This window comes from Lutjanus erythropterus, chromosome 3 (genome assembly GCF_056507025.1).
Source record: "Lutjanus erythropterus isolate fLutEry1 chromosome 3, fLutEry1.hap2, whole genome shotgun sequence".
Lineage (NCBI taxonomy): Eukaryota > Metazoa > Chordata > Actinopteri > Lutjaniformes > Lutjanidae > Lutjanus > Lutjanus erythropterus.
Window position 1 is genome coordinate 37,440,767 of NC_139319.1, and position 16,551 is coordinate 37,457,317.

Below are 16,551 nucleotides of genomic sequence, written 5' to 3' on the forward strand. Positions count from 1 at the left end.
AAGACAGGCAGTCACTGAACTCAAACTCCAGAGTGTGTATTTTCAGAACAGTGGGCTTTTAGTTTCAGGATAACAGACTGAACTTTACATCAACTGACAGAGTTATGAACAGCTGATCAACTGACAGTGGAGTCGTCGTCCTCACTTGTTATTGTCAGTTGACCATGTTGTCCTCGTCCTGCACTCCTGCGGTGTTTCACTTTGCTCCCCGAGTCTGTGGAGGAGACAGTGGACAGAAACAACTCTCTTCAACCAGAGGTCGTATATTCAATAGGATTTCAACTTATTCAATATCTATGTTACTAACTCGCTATTTGGACTACAGTACTCAATTTTTCATGTGCAGGTCCACATACTGCTCCTTTAAAAGTGAAAATGAATTAAAAACCCTGGAAAAAAAAAATCCTCTTTCTGGACTGAAGTCTAGAGGAATTAGTTATTAAATAATCAGAAATGTATAGTAATACATACAACATATAGACAGGTTTCTTGTTTACAAACTTTACAGGGTGAACATGCATTCAGGGGGCAAAACAGCTTTGGTAGCTGGTCAAAAGATTATAGTCAACAGATGTAATCAATGTACATTTAGCATGGTTTTGTAAATCCTAGTAAAGTGCAGTATAAAAGTTCAGAAACATATTTAGGCTTTAATATAACATTTACCCAAAAATCAAATGAAATACTTTGGCTAATATATGTTGATACCAATATAGACATGCAGTAGAAGTTTAATCTGTGCGTTAATCAACCAGCTTTTGGAGAAATGGACTATAGTTCAAACTGTTTCTATATTTATAAGATCAAACTAACTATTTAGATTCCCACCTTTCTTTTCTTATTGTTTTACAGATTTATATTTTTATGGCCTCCTATGACTCCGTATATGAACACACTGAGCCAGAGATCAGGAGAGAGAGTGAGAGAGGAGCTCAAACTGTTTACATAATTTTTTAGAAACGTCTCAATCTGGACAGAAAGAGTGAGAGAAGCTCACTCACACTTTAAGAAGATCCAACTCACAGAAAGTTTCAAAGTGAGAGCGTCACTGTAACCATAGAAACTCACTACAACAGACCTCCTGCTCATGTCCAGAAGGGAACCTGTGATTTCCTAAACTCTCCATAGATCAGTATTCGAAGGAACAGTTCACACAAAAATGAAAATTCTGTCATCTATTCACCCTAATGCTGATTGAGAGTTGAGTTTTGTTAGTCCACAAAACACTTGTCACTTCCATTGTTTGGGAGATACTGTAACAGTGTTTTCCTGCAAAACTCCAGCAGTGTTTTGTGGAAAAAAAAAATCCCGACCTTCAGTTGGCATGAGGGTGTTTAAATAATGGCTGAATTTTCATTTTTGGGTGAACTATCCCTTTGAGGTTTGAGCTTTTTCACAGGTCTGGGGTTCCCCTCTAGACATCACCCTAAAAATTAACCTTGGCCTGAAAGAATGAAAACTATCACTCAGTGAAAGTCTGCCATAGATGTGAAAGCTTTTTTTTAATTTTTTTTACCTTGTTGGGGGTCTGTTGTCTGGGGTCTGTGCAATAACACTGACAGGGAACATTTTATTGCAACATGAACACTTTTAGTATAAATATATTTATCTGATAATATTTCCATACTTCTGTGAGGTTTTGTGAATGCAGGACTTTTACTTGTAGTGAAATATTTTTACAGTCTGATATTAGTACTGTTACCTTTGTAAAGGATCTTCGTCATGTCCTCTGTGTGGACAGACAGTCTGGTCTCCACAGAGGCTGCTGAATGGTTGCCTGAAAACATGTCTTTACTTTTAGACTGTTTCATATTAGAAGCATACATTTATTTGTTTTTCAACATAATGTATATCTACGCCCTTCACACAAAGTAGAGCTCCCAAAATGTTATTTTAGGAAGTCTAGATGAGTTCAACAGTGCAGCCAAAGATCATCCTGCTCTGTGATCGATTGCATCGGTCACACTCTCCCTTTCTGTTATCTACTAGTCGGCCTGGATTAAACGAGGAAGCGGATGTTCTCAGAATAACACAGAGCTAACACAAAGCTAGCTGGGACCAGCTGCCGTCCACAAACTAAACCACTGCTCTACCCGCAGGTTTTCTCCGCTGACAGCTTGACAGTTTTTTAAAAGCGGCTCGTTGTGACCGGTTCATGAGGCGGGAGGGCAGGCTGCTGTCATGGTGACCTGGACGGTTGAATTTGGAGGCTCTCTCTTCCTCCGGGTTGATGATGTCGGTGGGACTCGCTAGTTTCGCCTGAGCTCTTCACAGCGCTGCTGCCGCCGCTGCTGCTGCTTCACAAGTTGGCTGTTGTTGGACACTCGGCTCGGGGTAACTTACCTACTCCACACCACGACAGACGATATTAGCTGGGCTAAATTAGCATCAATACATCCACAGTGTTCTTCTGTTAGCAAGCCAAGTGAACTTTCCTGTTTGACAGCATCTCACAGGCCACAGCGCTGATTTACGGAGGTGCTGCTCCTCTCTTCTCCTCTCCTCTCCGGGGCTGTTCACGGTCACAATGAATAGTTTCATTACACACGGTGTTCAAAGAGGTGGATGGTCAGGGACGGAGTGTACCCGAAAAAATACCCGTGTGATTACTGGTTAGGATTACCTGGGTTGAAAATACAGTACTCAGGTAAATGTACAAGTTCATGTAGCTCTTTTGAAAACTATCAGGGACCTGAAAATATCATTTTGACCAGGAATTACTGCTCTACTAGGAGAGATTGAATGCAGAGAGTGAATTTGACTGTATAATTGTACAAGAGACATTTTGACACTTGTGCTCATGTGAACTGATGGCTCTTTGTAATAGGGCTGTACCTAACAGTTATTTTCATTTTTGATTAATTGTTCCCAAAACTCAAAGACTTTTCATTTTACTATCATAAATAATAAGGAAAAGCAGCAAATCCGTAAGAAGCTCAAACCATCAAATGTTGGACTTTTTAACTTGAAAAATGGCTGAAACAATTACTTTATTATCATAATAGTTGGCAGCTAAGTTTCTTTTGATTGTCTAAGCATGGGCGATATCACGCTGAAATTATATCACAGTATTTCAGGGCATTCTGCGGCAATGGTATTTATGATGGCATGACAAAATAGGAGGGCTGCAACTAACAGTTTTTTCATTGTTGATTAATTTGTCGATAATTTTCTCAGTTAATTGATTCTGTCACAATCATGGCAGTTGAAAAATAGGTTCAAACATCTGGAGCACACGGACATACGTTCTATTTTTTAAGTCTTTCCTGTAACAGTTATTTCCATTGCTGATCAATCTGTTGATCATTTTCTCCACTAATCGATTAGCTGTTTGGTCCATAAAATGTCAGAAATTGTTGATCAGTGTTTACCAAAGCCCAACACGATGTCCTCAAATGTCTTGTTTTGTCCACAACCTAAAGATATTCAGTTTACTGTCAGAGAGGAGTAAATGAAAATATTTAGGCGAAATCAGAGAATTTGGGCACTTTTTTCCTTAAAAAAATTGACTTCCACTGATTAATAGATAATCAATATGGTTGGCGATTAATGTAATCATCAATCACTGGAGCTCTGCAAAATATTGATATATATTTTTGGTTTATAACTCACAATAGTTCTTCAGCTCTCCTCACAAGATCTTTCGCTTGCCTCAGCTTGTCCTCAGTCTGATACTTCAGATGGTGAAATTAGTTCGTTGTATTGCTCCATTTGTTGCTACAGTCTTCTGGCACTTCTTACATTTTACAGTGGTTTATTCTACATCTGAGCTTTTGTAACCAAACCACTTCCATGCTACTGAAGTTGCTTCCCTTTTTGGAATTAACTCCTTTGCCGTAATATTGCCATTCCCTCTATATGATCTTTTTAATCTTGAAAAAAAACCTAAATATATATTGTGAATAATATGATACGACACAACATAATTGGCTAATCGAATAATCAACTAATCATTGCAGCTCTCCTTTGTAAGTAAAATGCAAACTGTGCCAATAGCACCATAAACAACACAGACAGATAAACACATGCTTCACTTGGCTTATAGTGGCTGAATTCAAATAGAAAATGATTGTATTTTCTCAGCAGACACTTAAAGCTGTGAAAAGACAAAAGACATCATACCTGCAGCCTCAGATGCTGCCATGTGACAAGCAGTAGACCAGAATGATCCCAGCACAGTCTTTGCTGCACCAACTATAACTGTAATGTTACAGTGTACTGGTACACACTGGAGTGCACTTCACCATCACATACACACCGTTAAGTTGCTTTCTGATGACTTAATCAAAGGGTTCAGTCTCGCTGGTCTGATAATAGACTGAATTGCTGCGTTGTTTCACTTGAGCTGCTGTAAAAATAGCAGGAATTGGGTGTGATTGAGACGCCTGGAGCCAGGCTACAGTCTCCCAACTTCACCACCACCTTCTGAACAGACAGTTTCAGTTTGTTTGCATGTTTGCCAGTTTGGCCTCACTGTGACTGAACTGTGAAATTTTGTTTTGAGGGGGTTTGGAATATGTAACTCTTTAGCGAGTCAGAAATCTTTTTGCCTGTCCACCCTCTGATTCCTGCCTGCTTTCTTTTCCTCCCTCTGCACAGGAATGACAATGCACAGCGTGTCCCAGGACCCTTCACAGGGTACAGGTGAAGGGGGCGAGCTGGTAAACACATTATCTAAAGAGACTCCCGGGTCTCCAGATGCCTCTGAGTTGGGGAGCCCACGGTCCACACCACACTTTGACCTCTTCAACATGGTTGTGTCGTATAAGAGAATGGCTCTGTTTCTGGAACCAGTTGCAGATGCTGTGGAGCTGACCCGCTTCCTGCTCGGGTGTGTATGTGTGTTTGTCTGTGGCCAATTTGAGCATCGTATTACAGGGCTTAAAGTTCTCTGGCACTATGCTGGGTTTCTGGTTTTAGATTCAAAAATTAAAAAACAATCTTGCATATTTTTGAAACTGTTGCAGCATTCAGTGTTAATATTTATATTGAGAGATCTACTTGCCCAAACTCACAAACTGAAATTTATTAGTAGTTATTAAATTACAGCAAAGACTAGAGTTAATTGTCATTTTAATCAAGGGTTGCAGTCTATAAAATGTCAGAAAATAGTAAAAAAAATTCCCTCGCACTTAAATGTCGTGTTTGTCTAAAATCCAAAGATATTCAGTTTAGTATGATAATAAATGAAGAAAAGTGGGAAATACAACTGAGACACCAGCAGCTGTTGAGAGTTGGGCTGAGCAACAGACTGAAAGAGGGAGAGACAAACACAGAGACAAAGGTCATTAAGCTTAAACTGCTTCAAATTTTACACAAAACAAAACAAAGAACAGAAATTCAACAAAGGAAAGAGTATATTAGAAATACAAGCATCATTACTCCTTACTCCATGGTGCGTTTTCCACCATGGAGTAAGGAGTAATGACAGGAAGCCATGTTCATGCTGAAGTATTCAATGTCATCTGCTTTTCTTCTTCTGTTTTTTTAAATCCCTCAGATGGAGGATGCCCGTGTGCTCTCTGCTCGTCTGTGTTTTCCTCAATATCTTCTTCTGCACTGTTAATGAAGGTAAGATGAGGCATTAGGCTTTAATATTGATCCAGCTTTTGTTTGGTGTTTTAAAAAGCGGTTGAATAATTTATTATCTTGCTGTTGTGTCTGCCTCTCTGGTATCAGTGGGTTGGTTCACAGTTGGTGTGGTGGCACTGTGTGCGCCTGCTGCCCTGGGTTACCTGCAGGACAGGTGTGGGGGCAGAGCCTCGGAAACTGAGCTCCAGAAGAGGCGCTACCACGCTGTGCACCGCAGAGACCTGCTGACAGTGCATCTCACTAAACAGGAGGCCATGCTGGAAGTCAAAGACCTGTAAGCTGTAGGGCTGCAACTAATGATTGTTTTCTTTTTTTTATTAATCTTCTGATTTTCTTGACAAATTATTTCTTAAGTAAGTCTATAAAATGTCAGCAAATAGTAGAAAAAAACAGTTTCCTGAAGTCAGAGTTGATGTTGTTAAGTGTATAGTTTTGTCAAAACAGTCCAAAAACAAAAAATACAATGAGTGAACGAACTTGAGCAGATGCAGGAAGAAAAAATCCCCAGATATAATTGAGGCAATGTCACAGCGGCGTCTCTGCAGATGAGTAAGTTAAGTGTATAAGTTATTTATTCATAATGTCATTTTCTCCCAGCCTTGTTTCTATATAGTTGGGGAACAGTTACGTTACTTGTAATTCCCAACAACCCCTTATGACCTTCCAAACTTGTCACCTCATCCTCCTCCTTGTCAAACAAAACAAAGCACTTTTATCTGTGATCATCTAACCATTTTCCTACAGCTCTGCTTTGTAGCCACAGACTCCACAGAATACCTTTAAATTAACTTGTTTTCTTTGTTATGTACCATTATCAAATAAATGATATATAATATCGGCTAGCTGCCCTTTTTGGAACAGGTCTACACTCTGTGGCTTATACTCACATGTCATATGTTTACAGAACATTTGTTCGTGTGTGGGTTGAGGTGTGTCTTTGTTCTCACAGTGTTTGTGGGTGTGCCTCTGTGTCTTGTCTTCACCAGGTTGAAGCACCTGGATGACATGCTGTCCTCTGCATGTGTGTCAGCAGAAGCTATTTACAAAGTCCTGTACTGGGATAATCACACCAAGTCTTCGAGGTCTGCATTCACACACACACACACACACACACACACACACACACACACACACACACACACACACACACACACACACGGACAGTATCACCTATAACAGCCAAGCCATTGGTCGTTACTAATGTTCTGCTCATGGACACAACAGACTTGTTATGCTTGGTTTCGGCGCTGATGTTGTCATTGGCCGCATGTACACAGACTTAGTAGCACTAACTAATACTGGCAAGAAAAGTAAATTAAATTTAAACAGCTTTTTGTGATTACCTTAATACCAGAAATGCCAGATTTCCATAAATACTGAAACTGAAATTTTTGTTCTGCTCACATCTTTTCTGAACCTGGTACTGCCTCTCCTGGTGTATTCAGCTGCAGTCGTTGGTCGATTTGTTATGCTTCACATTTGTGCATATTTTTTTAAACTGTGAAAAAAATAAAACAGAAAAAGTTGCAACGTTGGTTTCTGTAGTAAATAATGGTACTTTGTGTCAAAATATGAGAGCTCTAATACAGAAATTCTGAAAGTGATAGATACTGAGACCAAAAGTGTTGCAGCTGTCCCCAGTCTCCCCTACTTTATGTTCCACAAATTATTCAATTATTCTACTGATTAGGACAGTTTAGTCTAATTATTTGTATTTTAATGTGGGTGAACGCGAGAATGTTAGCAAAATTTCTTTGACAGAGACAGTGCTAGTTGCTAAGTAACCAAGATACATCATACATACAAAAAAACAAAACAATATAATGGTGGCAATTTCCATTATGACCATGTATGGCCGAAATAGATAAAAATGATCACAAATTCTTTGCCTTTTGTGTTGCTTTTATTAAAAGGTTTTATATGAAAAAACAAACACTTTGTCACTGTTGTGTCTGGTCTAGTATTAAAAGCATCTAAGGTCATAGTTATAAGCATAATTAAACAGAGACATGAGGTCTTCTAGTTTTAAATTCACGTTGTAATTTAATGTTACTTAATTGGGTTGAATTTGGAATAGTAATAAAATATTTCTGTCAGAAAAAAAATTAAATAGTGGTTAATTCTGTTTTAGTTACATCATTAACTGCATTAAATGTCCATCTACTCATAAGAACATACTGATCATTCACTCATATGGTGGTTTGTCTGTGTGTGTCTTGACTTCCTCCAGGTTCTATGGAGGGATGTTAATCTTGGTGTGTCTGCTCTACGTCGCTCCTGTGGGCTGGGTGCTTGCTGGGCTCAACAGCACCATCTTCCTGTGGAACAGAGACTTCTGCAGAGGTTAGTTCATCCTGTCTGTAAGAAGCAAACGGTCACTCTCATTTGAGAAAGTAAACCTGAAGTGAAGTGTTGTTTCTCCTGTGCCTCCAGTTTTGTTGGACCTCAGGAAGCTGTTCCACCTGGGCCCGGCCCAGGCCGCAGAAGGGACGTGTGAGGAACAGGAGCAGGGCAACTTGTTGGACAGGACCCCCACACCAACAAGTCTGGAGGTGAGAGGAAGGAGCATGGTGGAGAAACGTGCATGCGCAGTTGAACAGCGACGGATTTAGTGGTTGTGATTTACATTAAAACCAAACCATGACTGTAAGCTTCTTATCCAGTTTATCCCATGCTCTCAATGTATTTATCTGGTACGAGTAATGCAAATCCATGCACAGATTTGCTCCATCCATCCACAGAGCCACTTCTTTTCTGTCGTGATTTTATTCTCGAGCAAAGGCTTGGACAGGGACTCAGATTAATGGGACCTTACCTGCTCCGAGGCCTCTGGCTCACAGCATGGCATCATACAGCATCATACAGTTAATAAGACCCTACTGTTTATGAGCAGCTTATGCCTTGATCACACTGCATAACTTTCAAAGTTGTCAGATCACTGTGTCTTGTGATTATGAATTTTGAGGTTGTGGTTTGCACACTACATGACTGATCAGTAACGGAGGGGGGTCACACTTACAAGATCATAGACCAGGAGAAATCCCTGTGACTCTGTCTGCCCTCTAGACATTTGGTCATGAAGACACACTACAAGTGACACTTGTGTATTAATTCTGCAGCGTCAGTGTACAGCATGTTACTGCTGTGTTTGCATAGCCAGAGCTATATGTTCTGAAACAGGACAAGGAGGATGGAGCCCATTTCCTATCCGTTCATATACTTTACTCACAAGTATGTCAATTAAAACGTAACTGCACCCCAGGTCTGAGCCCAACGCCACCCGCTACATAATTTTAGAAAATGCTAAAAAGTTTGGGAGCGGGACCGAGAAGAGGGGCGAGGTGCAGCACACAGGACAATCACTATAGGGGGCGTGGCCTCATGGCTGTGTAATGGGTAATAAGGCACAGAACCAGAGACAGACTGAACACTGAGTGTAACACTCATTGGGTGGGTAGAATGTGGAGCCATTTTCAACCCGTGAAATACAGATTTCTATAAGCTTATTAAGAAACGTCAATATTAACAACAGCATTCATGTTTCATCACAGTACAGTAATGTGATTAGATTTACAACTAATACTCACCCTTATACCAATTAAAGGTTGGGTTTAGTTTTTTAGTCCACAAAACACTGCTGGAGATTCATGGTAAAATGGCGTTACAGAATTTCCCAAACAATGTAGGTGAATGGTGACCAGTTTACAAAAACAAAAAAAAAAAGACTGAAAAAACAACAAAAAAAAACAAACATAAAATGCCTCCATACTGTGTCTGGTGTAATCCAAGTCTCCTAAAGCCCCAACATGCCAAGCTCACTTGAAAGACGTCATTTACACCATGTTCAGCCGAAATCTTCACTGTAAATCCTTAGCTTGGAGCCACGTGCGTGTTCACACCATCCGAACTGCGTGGACGTGATGTGATGGTGTACAGGCGCAGGTGAACTATCCCTTTAAGTGTGCAGTACCTCTTTAACCTGGATATGAAGTGTCTGTAGCACAAAATAATATAACATTAGTTTCTGAAGAAATAAAACTCAGCTCTCTCCTTTCCTCACCTCTTGTAAAAAAGTCTAAAATAAGCAGCAGAGCAAACTATGTTTTGTCATGAAAACAAACTTGAAGTGATATTAGATTATTAATATCGAAGCATCAGTGTGCAGTGTGGTCTCAGCACTACTGGAAGTCATGTTAGTTGGAACTTCTTTATAACTTCTTTAATAGTAATTATGAAGTAGTAGTGGCTATACAGTCTAAAGCAGTTTCAGCTAACACATAGGATCCTCACTCAATGAAGTGGGAACCAATTAGCTTCTGATTTTGGGGCTTTTGTCAGTGACTTTCAAAATCAGCTCAGGGCTAAAATCCTGTAGTGTGAACTCAGCTTCAGACAGATGAATTATAGCACAACCTCCTCCCAAGGTGCTGATGCTGTGATGACCTGGGATTCTGGAGCTGTCTGGAGTGTGCTTCGCAGCTCCATCTTTATATATTAATTTGTGTGTGTGTGTGTGTGTGTGTGTGTGTGTGTGTGTGTGTGTGTGTGTGTGTGTGTGTGTGTGTGTGTGTGTGTGTGTGTGTGTGTGTGTTTGATGACAGGACCTGTCTCCTGGCAGTGTGGAGGAAGCTGAGGAGGCAGAGCCTGATGATGAATTCAAGGATGCCATTGAGGTAAATACTACTTAATTTTTCTATTATAATTTTTAATCCCACATATTTTCCCACTCAATGTCTAAGTGTTTTTAAAAATCTTTTCTGACTCACTTTACTTTTTACTAATAATATCAGATCTGATGGTGGAATTTAAGACATGCAGGCCTCTGACATTTCTTGTTAGATTGATGATGTTTAAAAAAAACACCAGGATAAAAAGAAGCATTACAAGCATTAGCAAACATATAGTGTTGCGTGTCCACTAGTCACTTTGAATGTTGTCTAAAGTTGCTCAACCATATTTGTCTTAAAGCACAGTGGCTATGGAAAGTACATTCACAATTGAATGCCACAGGTGGACTTCAACAAGACGTCAAAAAGCACTTTTGTAATCCTAGACTTAAAGTAAAATAAACATGACAAGCACACAGTGTTGCATTTCACATAATTAGCCTGCTAAAAAATGATAATCTTTTGATAAAAATGTTAACACCCCTAAACGAACTAACTAGAATGTTAAGAGGTTATTTCAATAAAATCACAATGATTGATTTTTTCATATCTATAAATGATCAAAGGGCCTGACTGAGGTTGAATGGGCTCAAAATTAAATATTCTTAGAGATATCACAGTAACAATTAATGCAATAAGAAGGCGTTTGAATACTAATATGTATGAGAGATTTCAGTTGTTTTGTGTACACTTGTGGCCGATTTAATCCATTTTAAATTAACTCTATAACAGATTAAAGAGAAGTAACAGGGTTTGACTATGTTATGAAGGCACTGTAGAATAAACACAGCTGGAAAAAGTCAGCATTACATATTGGACAGTTGTTGGAGCTTACATCACTGTTTGGAAAATCCTCCTCTCATGATGTATGTCCTGTTGCTTCCTGTTTTGTTTTTTTTGTTTTTTTGTCTCTGCTGTCCTCTTATCTCAGGAGCATTCAATGTCCCTGCAGGTGAGTGTCGCCCCCCTTTGTTTAGAAGAGGCTAGTGCTCTGCCACTCAGTAAACTAGCATTGTAGAAACTACTCGACACATGAACAACGACTTCATGTGTTGTGAGCTGGTGACCTTGTGGTGTAGTTCTTGCTTTGCTCTTTGCAGCATGGTCTGGGTGCGATCTTGTGTAATTTCACTGAGTATCAGAGTTAGCTGGTAACGTTGTTCTCATGTGTTGCTCTGCTTCCTGATCAGGAAACACCTTTGGTCTTAGTGGTAAGTGGATTTCCCAGTGCCTCTTTCCCATCTATTCATCCATCCATCAATCCATCCAGTTATGTGATAGTGATAATAATAATCCCATCGTGCAGGCTGCTCATTCATTTCTAGTCTGCGCAACTGGCATTGTTCATGAAACAAATCACATCAGTGAAATCAGCTTTTCCCTCCTCAAACCATTTCAGTAGGTTGCACTGATGTTGTCTTAGATTTTGGATATCATTCCAAGGGACATATATGAGGGGGTCCCCAGTATATTTTCTTGTAAGGGGACCTTGGCTAAGAAACTCCTGTAATAGCAGATTTATGTTGCCCTTTTCAAATTGTCTTTCTGCTGTCGGACACATAGCAAGCAGAAACGGGTTATCCTGTTTCCTGAAAGCCCTGTTTATTGAGGGTGAGGTGGATGGTTTTCTACGGCAAAACAAGTTATTTTATTTTCTTCTTCTCTGTCCTCTTACTCTCTGGTCATCTTGTACCATCCAAAGTCATAGTTGTGTCTTTGAGCGAGTTTTACCAACCTGTTTGATAGCAAATGGCACCATTTTAAATGTAATGTAAGTTCTTCTTTGAACACAGGCAGAACGTGGGGAACAGACCTTTTAACAAGTTTTATTCTGGGAACATATAGGTTGCTATAGAGACATAAATGTAGGTGGGTTTAGAGGTAGAAATGCAGTAGAGATGCCACAGTGAGGAACTTCTTATGAAACAGTCTCAATTTAATACTGATGCCTCATAATGACCTGCATAATCAAATGAGACCCTCAGTAAAAAGATCAGCTATTTTCCTATAATTATTCCTAATGGCTGCCACCAGGTTTACATTTACATTTTCCCAGGCGAAGTTACAGTGAGTGGCACATTAACTGGTTACAGAGAAGCAGGAGATTTTTATTTAAAAAAAATATATATTTTGAACAATATCATTTGTTGTTATTATAGTGGAATCACTACCACTTTTGACAACAGGGACCTTCAAAATCTACACATTATGAAAGTTCTTTGTAGTAGCTTTAACATAAACTGACATGTGTGCGACGTGTCTCCTCATACTGTCAGGCATATGTTTCCTCCTGCTGACCTCACACTGCTAACTCAGTCTGCTAGTTTGGCTTCAGTTCTTCACATTGACCAGACCTCAACAAGTCAAAACTCAATGAGTTTAAAAACACTCCATAAATTTTGGCCTAACATCTAATTTTTTAAATTTATTTATTATTTTCTAATGGTGCTAGCTCACAGCTAAATGTAGCAGTTTACATAAAGTATTTTATTAAATAGTATACCAATAATACTGCTAAAATAAAACCCAGGAAGACTCACTGACATGGGGTGTGCATCGTTTTTGCAAACATGACACATGATATACAGTCTCTAGAGGTGTATGATTCAACTTTTTCATATGATCTTGTGTTAATCGTTAACATCCCAGCCCAACAAGTAGTGTACATGGTGTATGCCCAAACATCATGTAACACCTGTAACACTATCAATGACCATTACAAACAAGAAAAGTAGGTAGATATAAAGGTGTAAACAAATCTTAATTAGGATTTCAGCAGTTTAAGGATATAATAATGCATTTTTTTTCTCAGCTCTTTAGAGGGTTCGGTGTGCTTATGCTTAGCAGATAGATGAAGTACAGCTGTACAAGCGTGTAAACTGTTCATGTGTTTTCCATCCCGTTCTGTCTCCCTAGTAGTCTTCATAGTTGTCATCATCATGCTTGATTTATCTGCCAGACATCAATCAGTCAAACTGGCTGAAATCATCACAATGATTTTTATCCAGTTTCACTCTGTCACTGAGCTTGGCTCAGTTTCCTGGCCAGGTTTTCATCCTCCAGTAAACCCAGCTCCAGTTACTGTTGCTTACATCATGTAACTGCCTTTTTCTCTGTTCACCACGACCCCCCCTCCGTCCTTCCTCCCTCTTCCTCAGGAGGATGATGACGGGCCTCTTGGAGTGCCTGAGTATGACACCATCTCCGAAAATGGACTCTTGAGCCGCAACGAGCCAATACGCAGCAAGGTGTCCAAACTGACAGAGAAACTGCGTAAACGCTACCCCACCACCAGCACAGGTCAGTCTGCTCTGACTCATCCGCCGATTTATTTCCTCTTATTATACCTCAGCAATGAAAGAAGAATCTGTCTGAGCTTAGTGTCACATCTCAGCTCTGAACATTTAATTTTCACAAAACTATTTATCTCTGTCCTTTTTTCCCCCCAAGGCAACTGTTCTAGCTGCAATGCCGTCTTCTCAGTCCTGAAGAAAAGGGTGAGACTGAAAACTTGTGAAGAATTGGGGATATATTTAGGCATCACGTCATCATCATGTTTAATTTTGTCTTTTATTGGCACAAGCTTCAACACAATGTCTCTTCATATTACAGAGGAACTGCAGTAACTGTGGCAACAGCTTCTGCTCCCGCTGCTGCTCCTACAAGGTGCTGAGATCTTGTATGGGGGCAACAGGTGAGAAGGAGAAACTGATCATCAGAGTTTCATGACAGTTGCATCATCTCCCTGTTCTCTTACTCGTCTGTTCTTTGACCTTTGATTGTATTCTCTTATTATTGTGTCTCCTTCAGCTCCAGAGGCCCAGAGAGAGACAGTGTTTGTTTGCGCTGCCTGTAATTCCTCTCTCATCAAGGTACAATGAGGTGGTGTGCCAGTCTTGTGTCCCAGTGGCCAGCTGGAGGTCATTCACTGTTCCCTCCTGAGTCCTACTCCAAGTTACTGAAACCCTAACACATGCCTTGGTTTTCAAGTGAAGACACTTCTGTCTGCAAGATAGTCCCCCACCCCACGTCTCTACCAGTTGCATCCCTTGTTAGCTACTCGTACTGCTTATGGGACTCCTACTGTAATATGTTAAATATTTCATGTTTCAACTGTCAATGAAGAACTGGACCTTATGAATCAGTGAGACTTTCTACAGAGCACAATGGCGCCAAAATCAAAGGACCTTTTTCCCTTTGCTGAGCAGAGGGTGGAGGGTGGAGGCCAGGATCGGGCTAGTGGTGTCTGGTGATACAAATTAGCTCATAGGCTGTCATCGGCTTTGCTTGTACGCGTGTCTCATTGCCGCAAAGTTGATTCCACTTGAATGTTGATATCTTCAGCCCTGTGTAGCAGTTTACCTGTACTGTAACGCTGAGAGGTATTTCCTGTACAAACATGACTAAGGCCAGCACTGTATAAATCTTAACCTGACACGCCAGGTGGTTTGTTGTTTGTCATCTGGGAAGTCTTCCTTAGAAACTGTTTGGAAAAGGGCAGGCACTTTCAAAAAACACTTGGCAGGTGATTGGATGAACCATCTGTCTATCATGTCTAACACAGGCTAACTTCAACCAGTCAGATCAGTGCCTCTGTTGGACGCTTCTCGCTGCTGTCACAGCTAAAACCACACCCGTAGCTGGCAGTAGTCCCTCCTAGAGCACTGATTATATATTAAATCTGGCATGTTTCCAGATTGAAGATGACTGGTGAAGAAGCTCTAAATTTGCCAGATTTTACGCAGGCTGGCCAGTAAAGGAATTTCTGTTGGTCTTGTTTGCCGTCCACCAATCCACTTTGACCTGCAGCTGGTCTACAGTGTCATGTCATCAGTTTTGAGTTTGTCCATGTCTTTGAGGACAATGTATTTGTTTATTTCTTGTTTTGCCAGTTGTGTCTGCTGCCACTGCAACCCACATGTTCCTCTTGATGGTGCGCACATTATTTACCAGACCTCAAGTAAAAAGGTGTTTCCAATTAATTCAGAAATTTTGATTCCACAGGAGTCATTACGAAATTCTACTTTTGATTCTGCTAATCGATTCCTACGCAAATTTCAGTCATGCTAGTTTCCGTGTACAGCAAACACCTACGTTAACGTATATTGACCAGCCGATCCGTCTGCACCTATAGACATGCAAGTTGAATGTATACATCTTTGTGTCTCAAAATGCAATTGTCTTACTAAATTGCGGGTCTAGCATTATTCTCAGTTGCTTAACTAGCGGGTGAATAGTACAAATTGTGTAAGTCTTGTAAAAGTCACCTCAATTTAGCAAATGCTATGCTACAAAATGCTTTACAAGGATGGGATGCTCACTATTGTTACAGTAAAGTAGCAGAAGTAAACCCCACGATATTCAAGGAACCAGAAAAGAGTCAACTTTATCTAGCTAACGTTATCTTAGCTCCTTGTTTCCACTGCTAACATTTATCGGGGGCAATTTGTATTTCATGAATCAATTAGCAGAATCATTTAAAATCCAAATCCAAATGACATTCAGCCCTAGAATACACAAGGCGAGCAGACATGACATACCATAAAACAATAACTCTATGGCAGTAAACTGAAAATGCGTGGACAGCAATGAATCACATTACATTTTTTGACAAGTTGCCAGCGATGGTGTTGTGGAGGGCGGCAAACGAAGCCACGTGAAGTTGATGTTGACATGTCAGAAAAAGCTGCTAGAGGTCCCTGGAGCTTTTTCACCCCGACCTGGATCGAAGCCGACCCAACTGGATTAACGTTGTTTGAATGGACTGAGCAACCAGCTGAAACTGTCACCAGAGCCTCACACTCTTGCAAGCGGGACTTCAAAGAATTGGTGTGGAGGCATTATAACTCAAAATGTGGATCTTGTTGGAAACATTGTTTTAATCATGATTCAGACACAGATGATTGTAACTGTTTGCTTTGCTTTTAATGTAATCATATATAAACTGTCACTATAAATTGTTCTATTATATCTAATATATTTAATTTAAAACTCCAGAAAGCGCAAGTTATTATTTGACCTAATGATTCATTCTGTATATATTGCCCTTATTTTATGGATGAGAAATGCCATAATTGAAATAAATTCTGTGATTATTTGATTAACTTACAGCCAGAAGTGGTAAGTGCTAAGTGTTTTTGGCTTGATTGGATTTTTGTGGTCCAAAAATTACTCATTTACTCGAGTAACCTAAGACAGGAATTCAAACTACATAAGTTCAGATATTTGGGTTTCAAAGTAAAGTAAAATTCTATTATAAACATTTAGGTATGATTACATTTCTCAGTAATGT

The 16,551-nt window shown here is 39.9% G+C and overlaps 1 protein-coding gene across 3 annotated transcripts; it reads left to right on the forward strand.

Moving 5' to 3' along the window:
- Positions 1-1,895: 1,895 nt before the first annotated feature.
- zfyve27 (zinc finger, FYVE domain containing 27) lies at positions 1,896-15,328 on the forward strand. 3 transcript variants are annotated; one of them, XM_084716057.1, is made up of 14 exons: positions 1,896-2,334; positions 4,600-4,831; positions 5,501-5,571; positions 5,680-5,866; positions 6,579-6,674; positions 7,823-7,935; positions 8,026-8,144; positions 10,194-10,265; positions 11,191-11,211; positions 11,450-11,470; positions 13,418-13,559; positions 13,710-13,756; positions 13,872-13,953; positions 14,070-15,328. In XM_084716057.1, exons 2-14 carry the CDS (start codon positions 4,602-4,604, stop codon positions 14,138-14,140), a joined length of 1,272 nt encoding a protein of 423 aa, XP_084572183.1. In that variant the 5' UTR covers positions 1,896-2,334; positions 4,600-4,601; the 3' UTR covers positions 14,141-15,328. The 3 variants fall into 3 exon arrangements, with proteins under 3 accessions (XP_084572183.1, XP_084572184.1, XP_084572185.1); XM_084716058.1 differs by lacking the exon at positions 11,450-11,470 and having other exon boundaries at positions 1,901-2,334; XM_084716059.1 differs by lacking the exons at positions 11,191-11,211; positions 11,450-11,470 and having other exon boundaries at positions 1,913-2,334.
- The last annotated feature ends 1,223 nt before the right edge of the window (positions 15,329-16,551 follow it).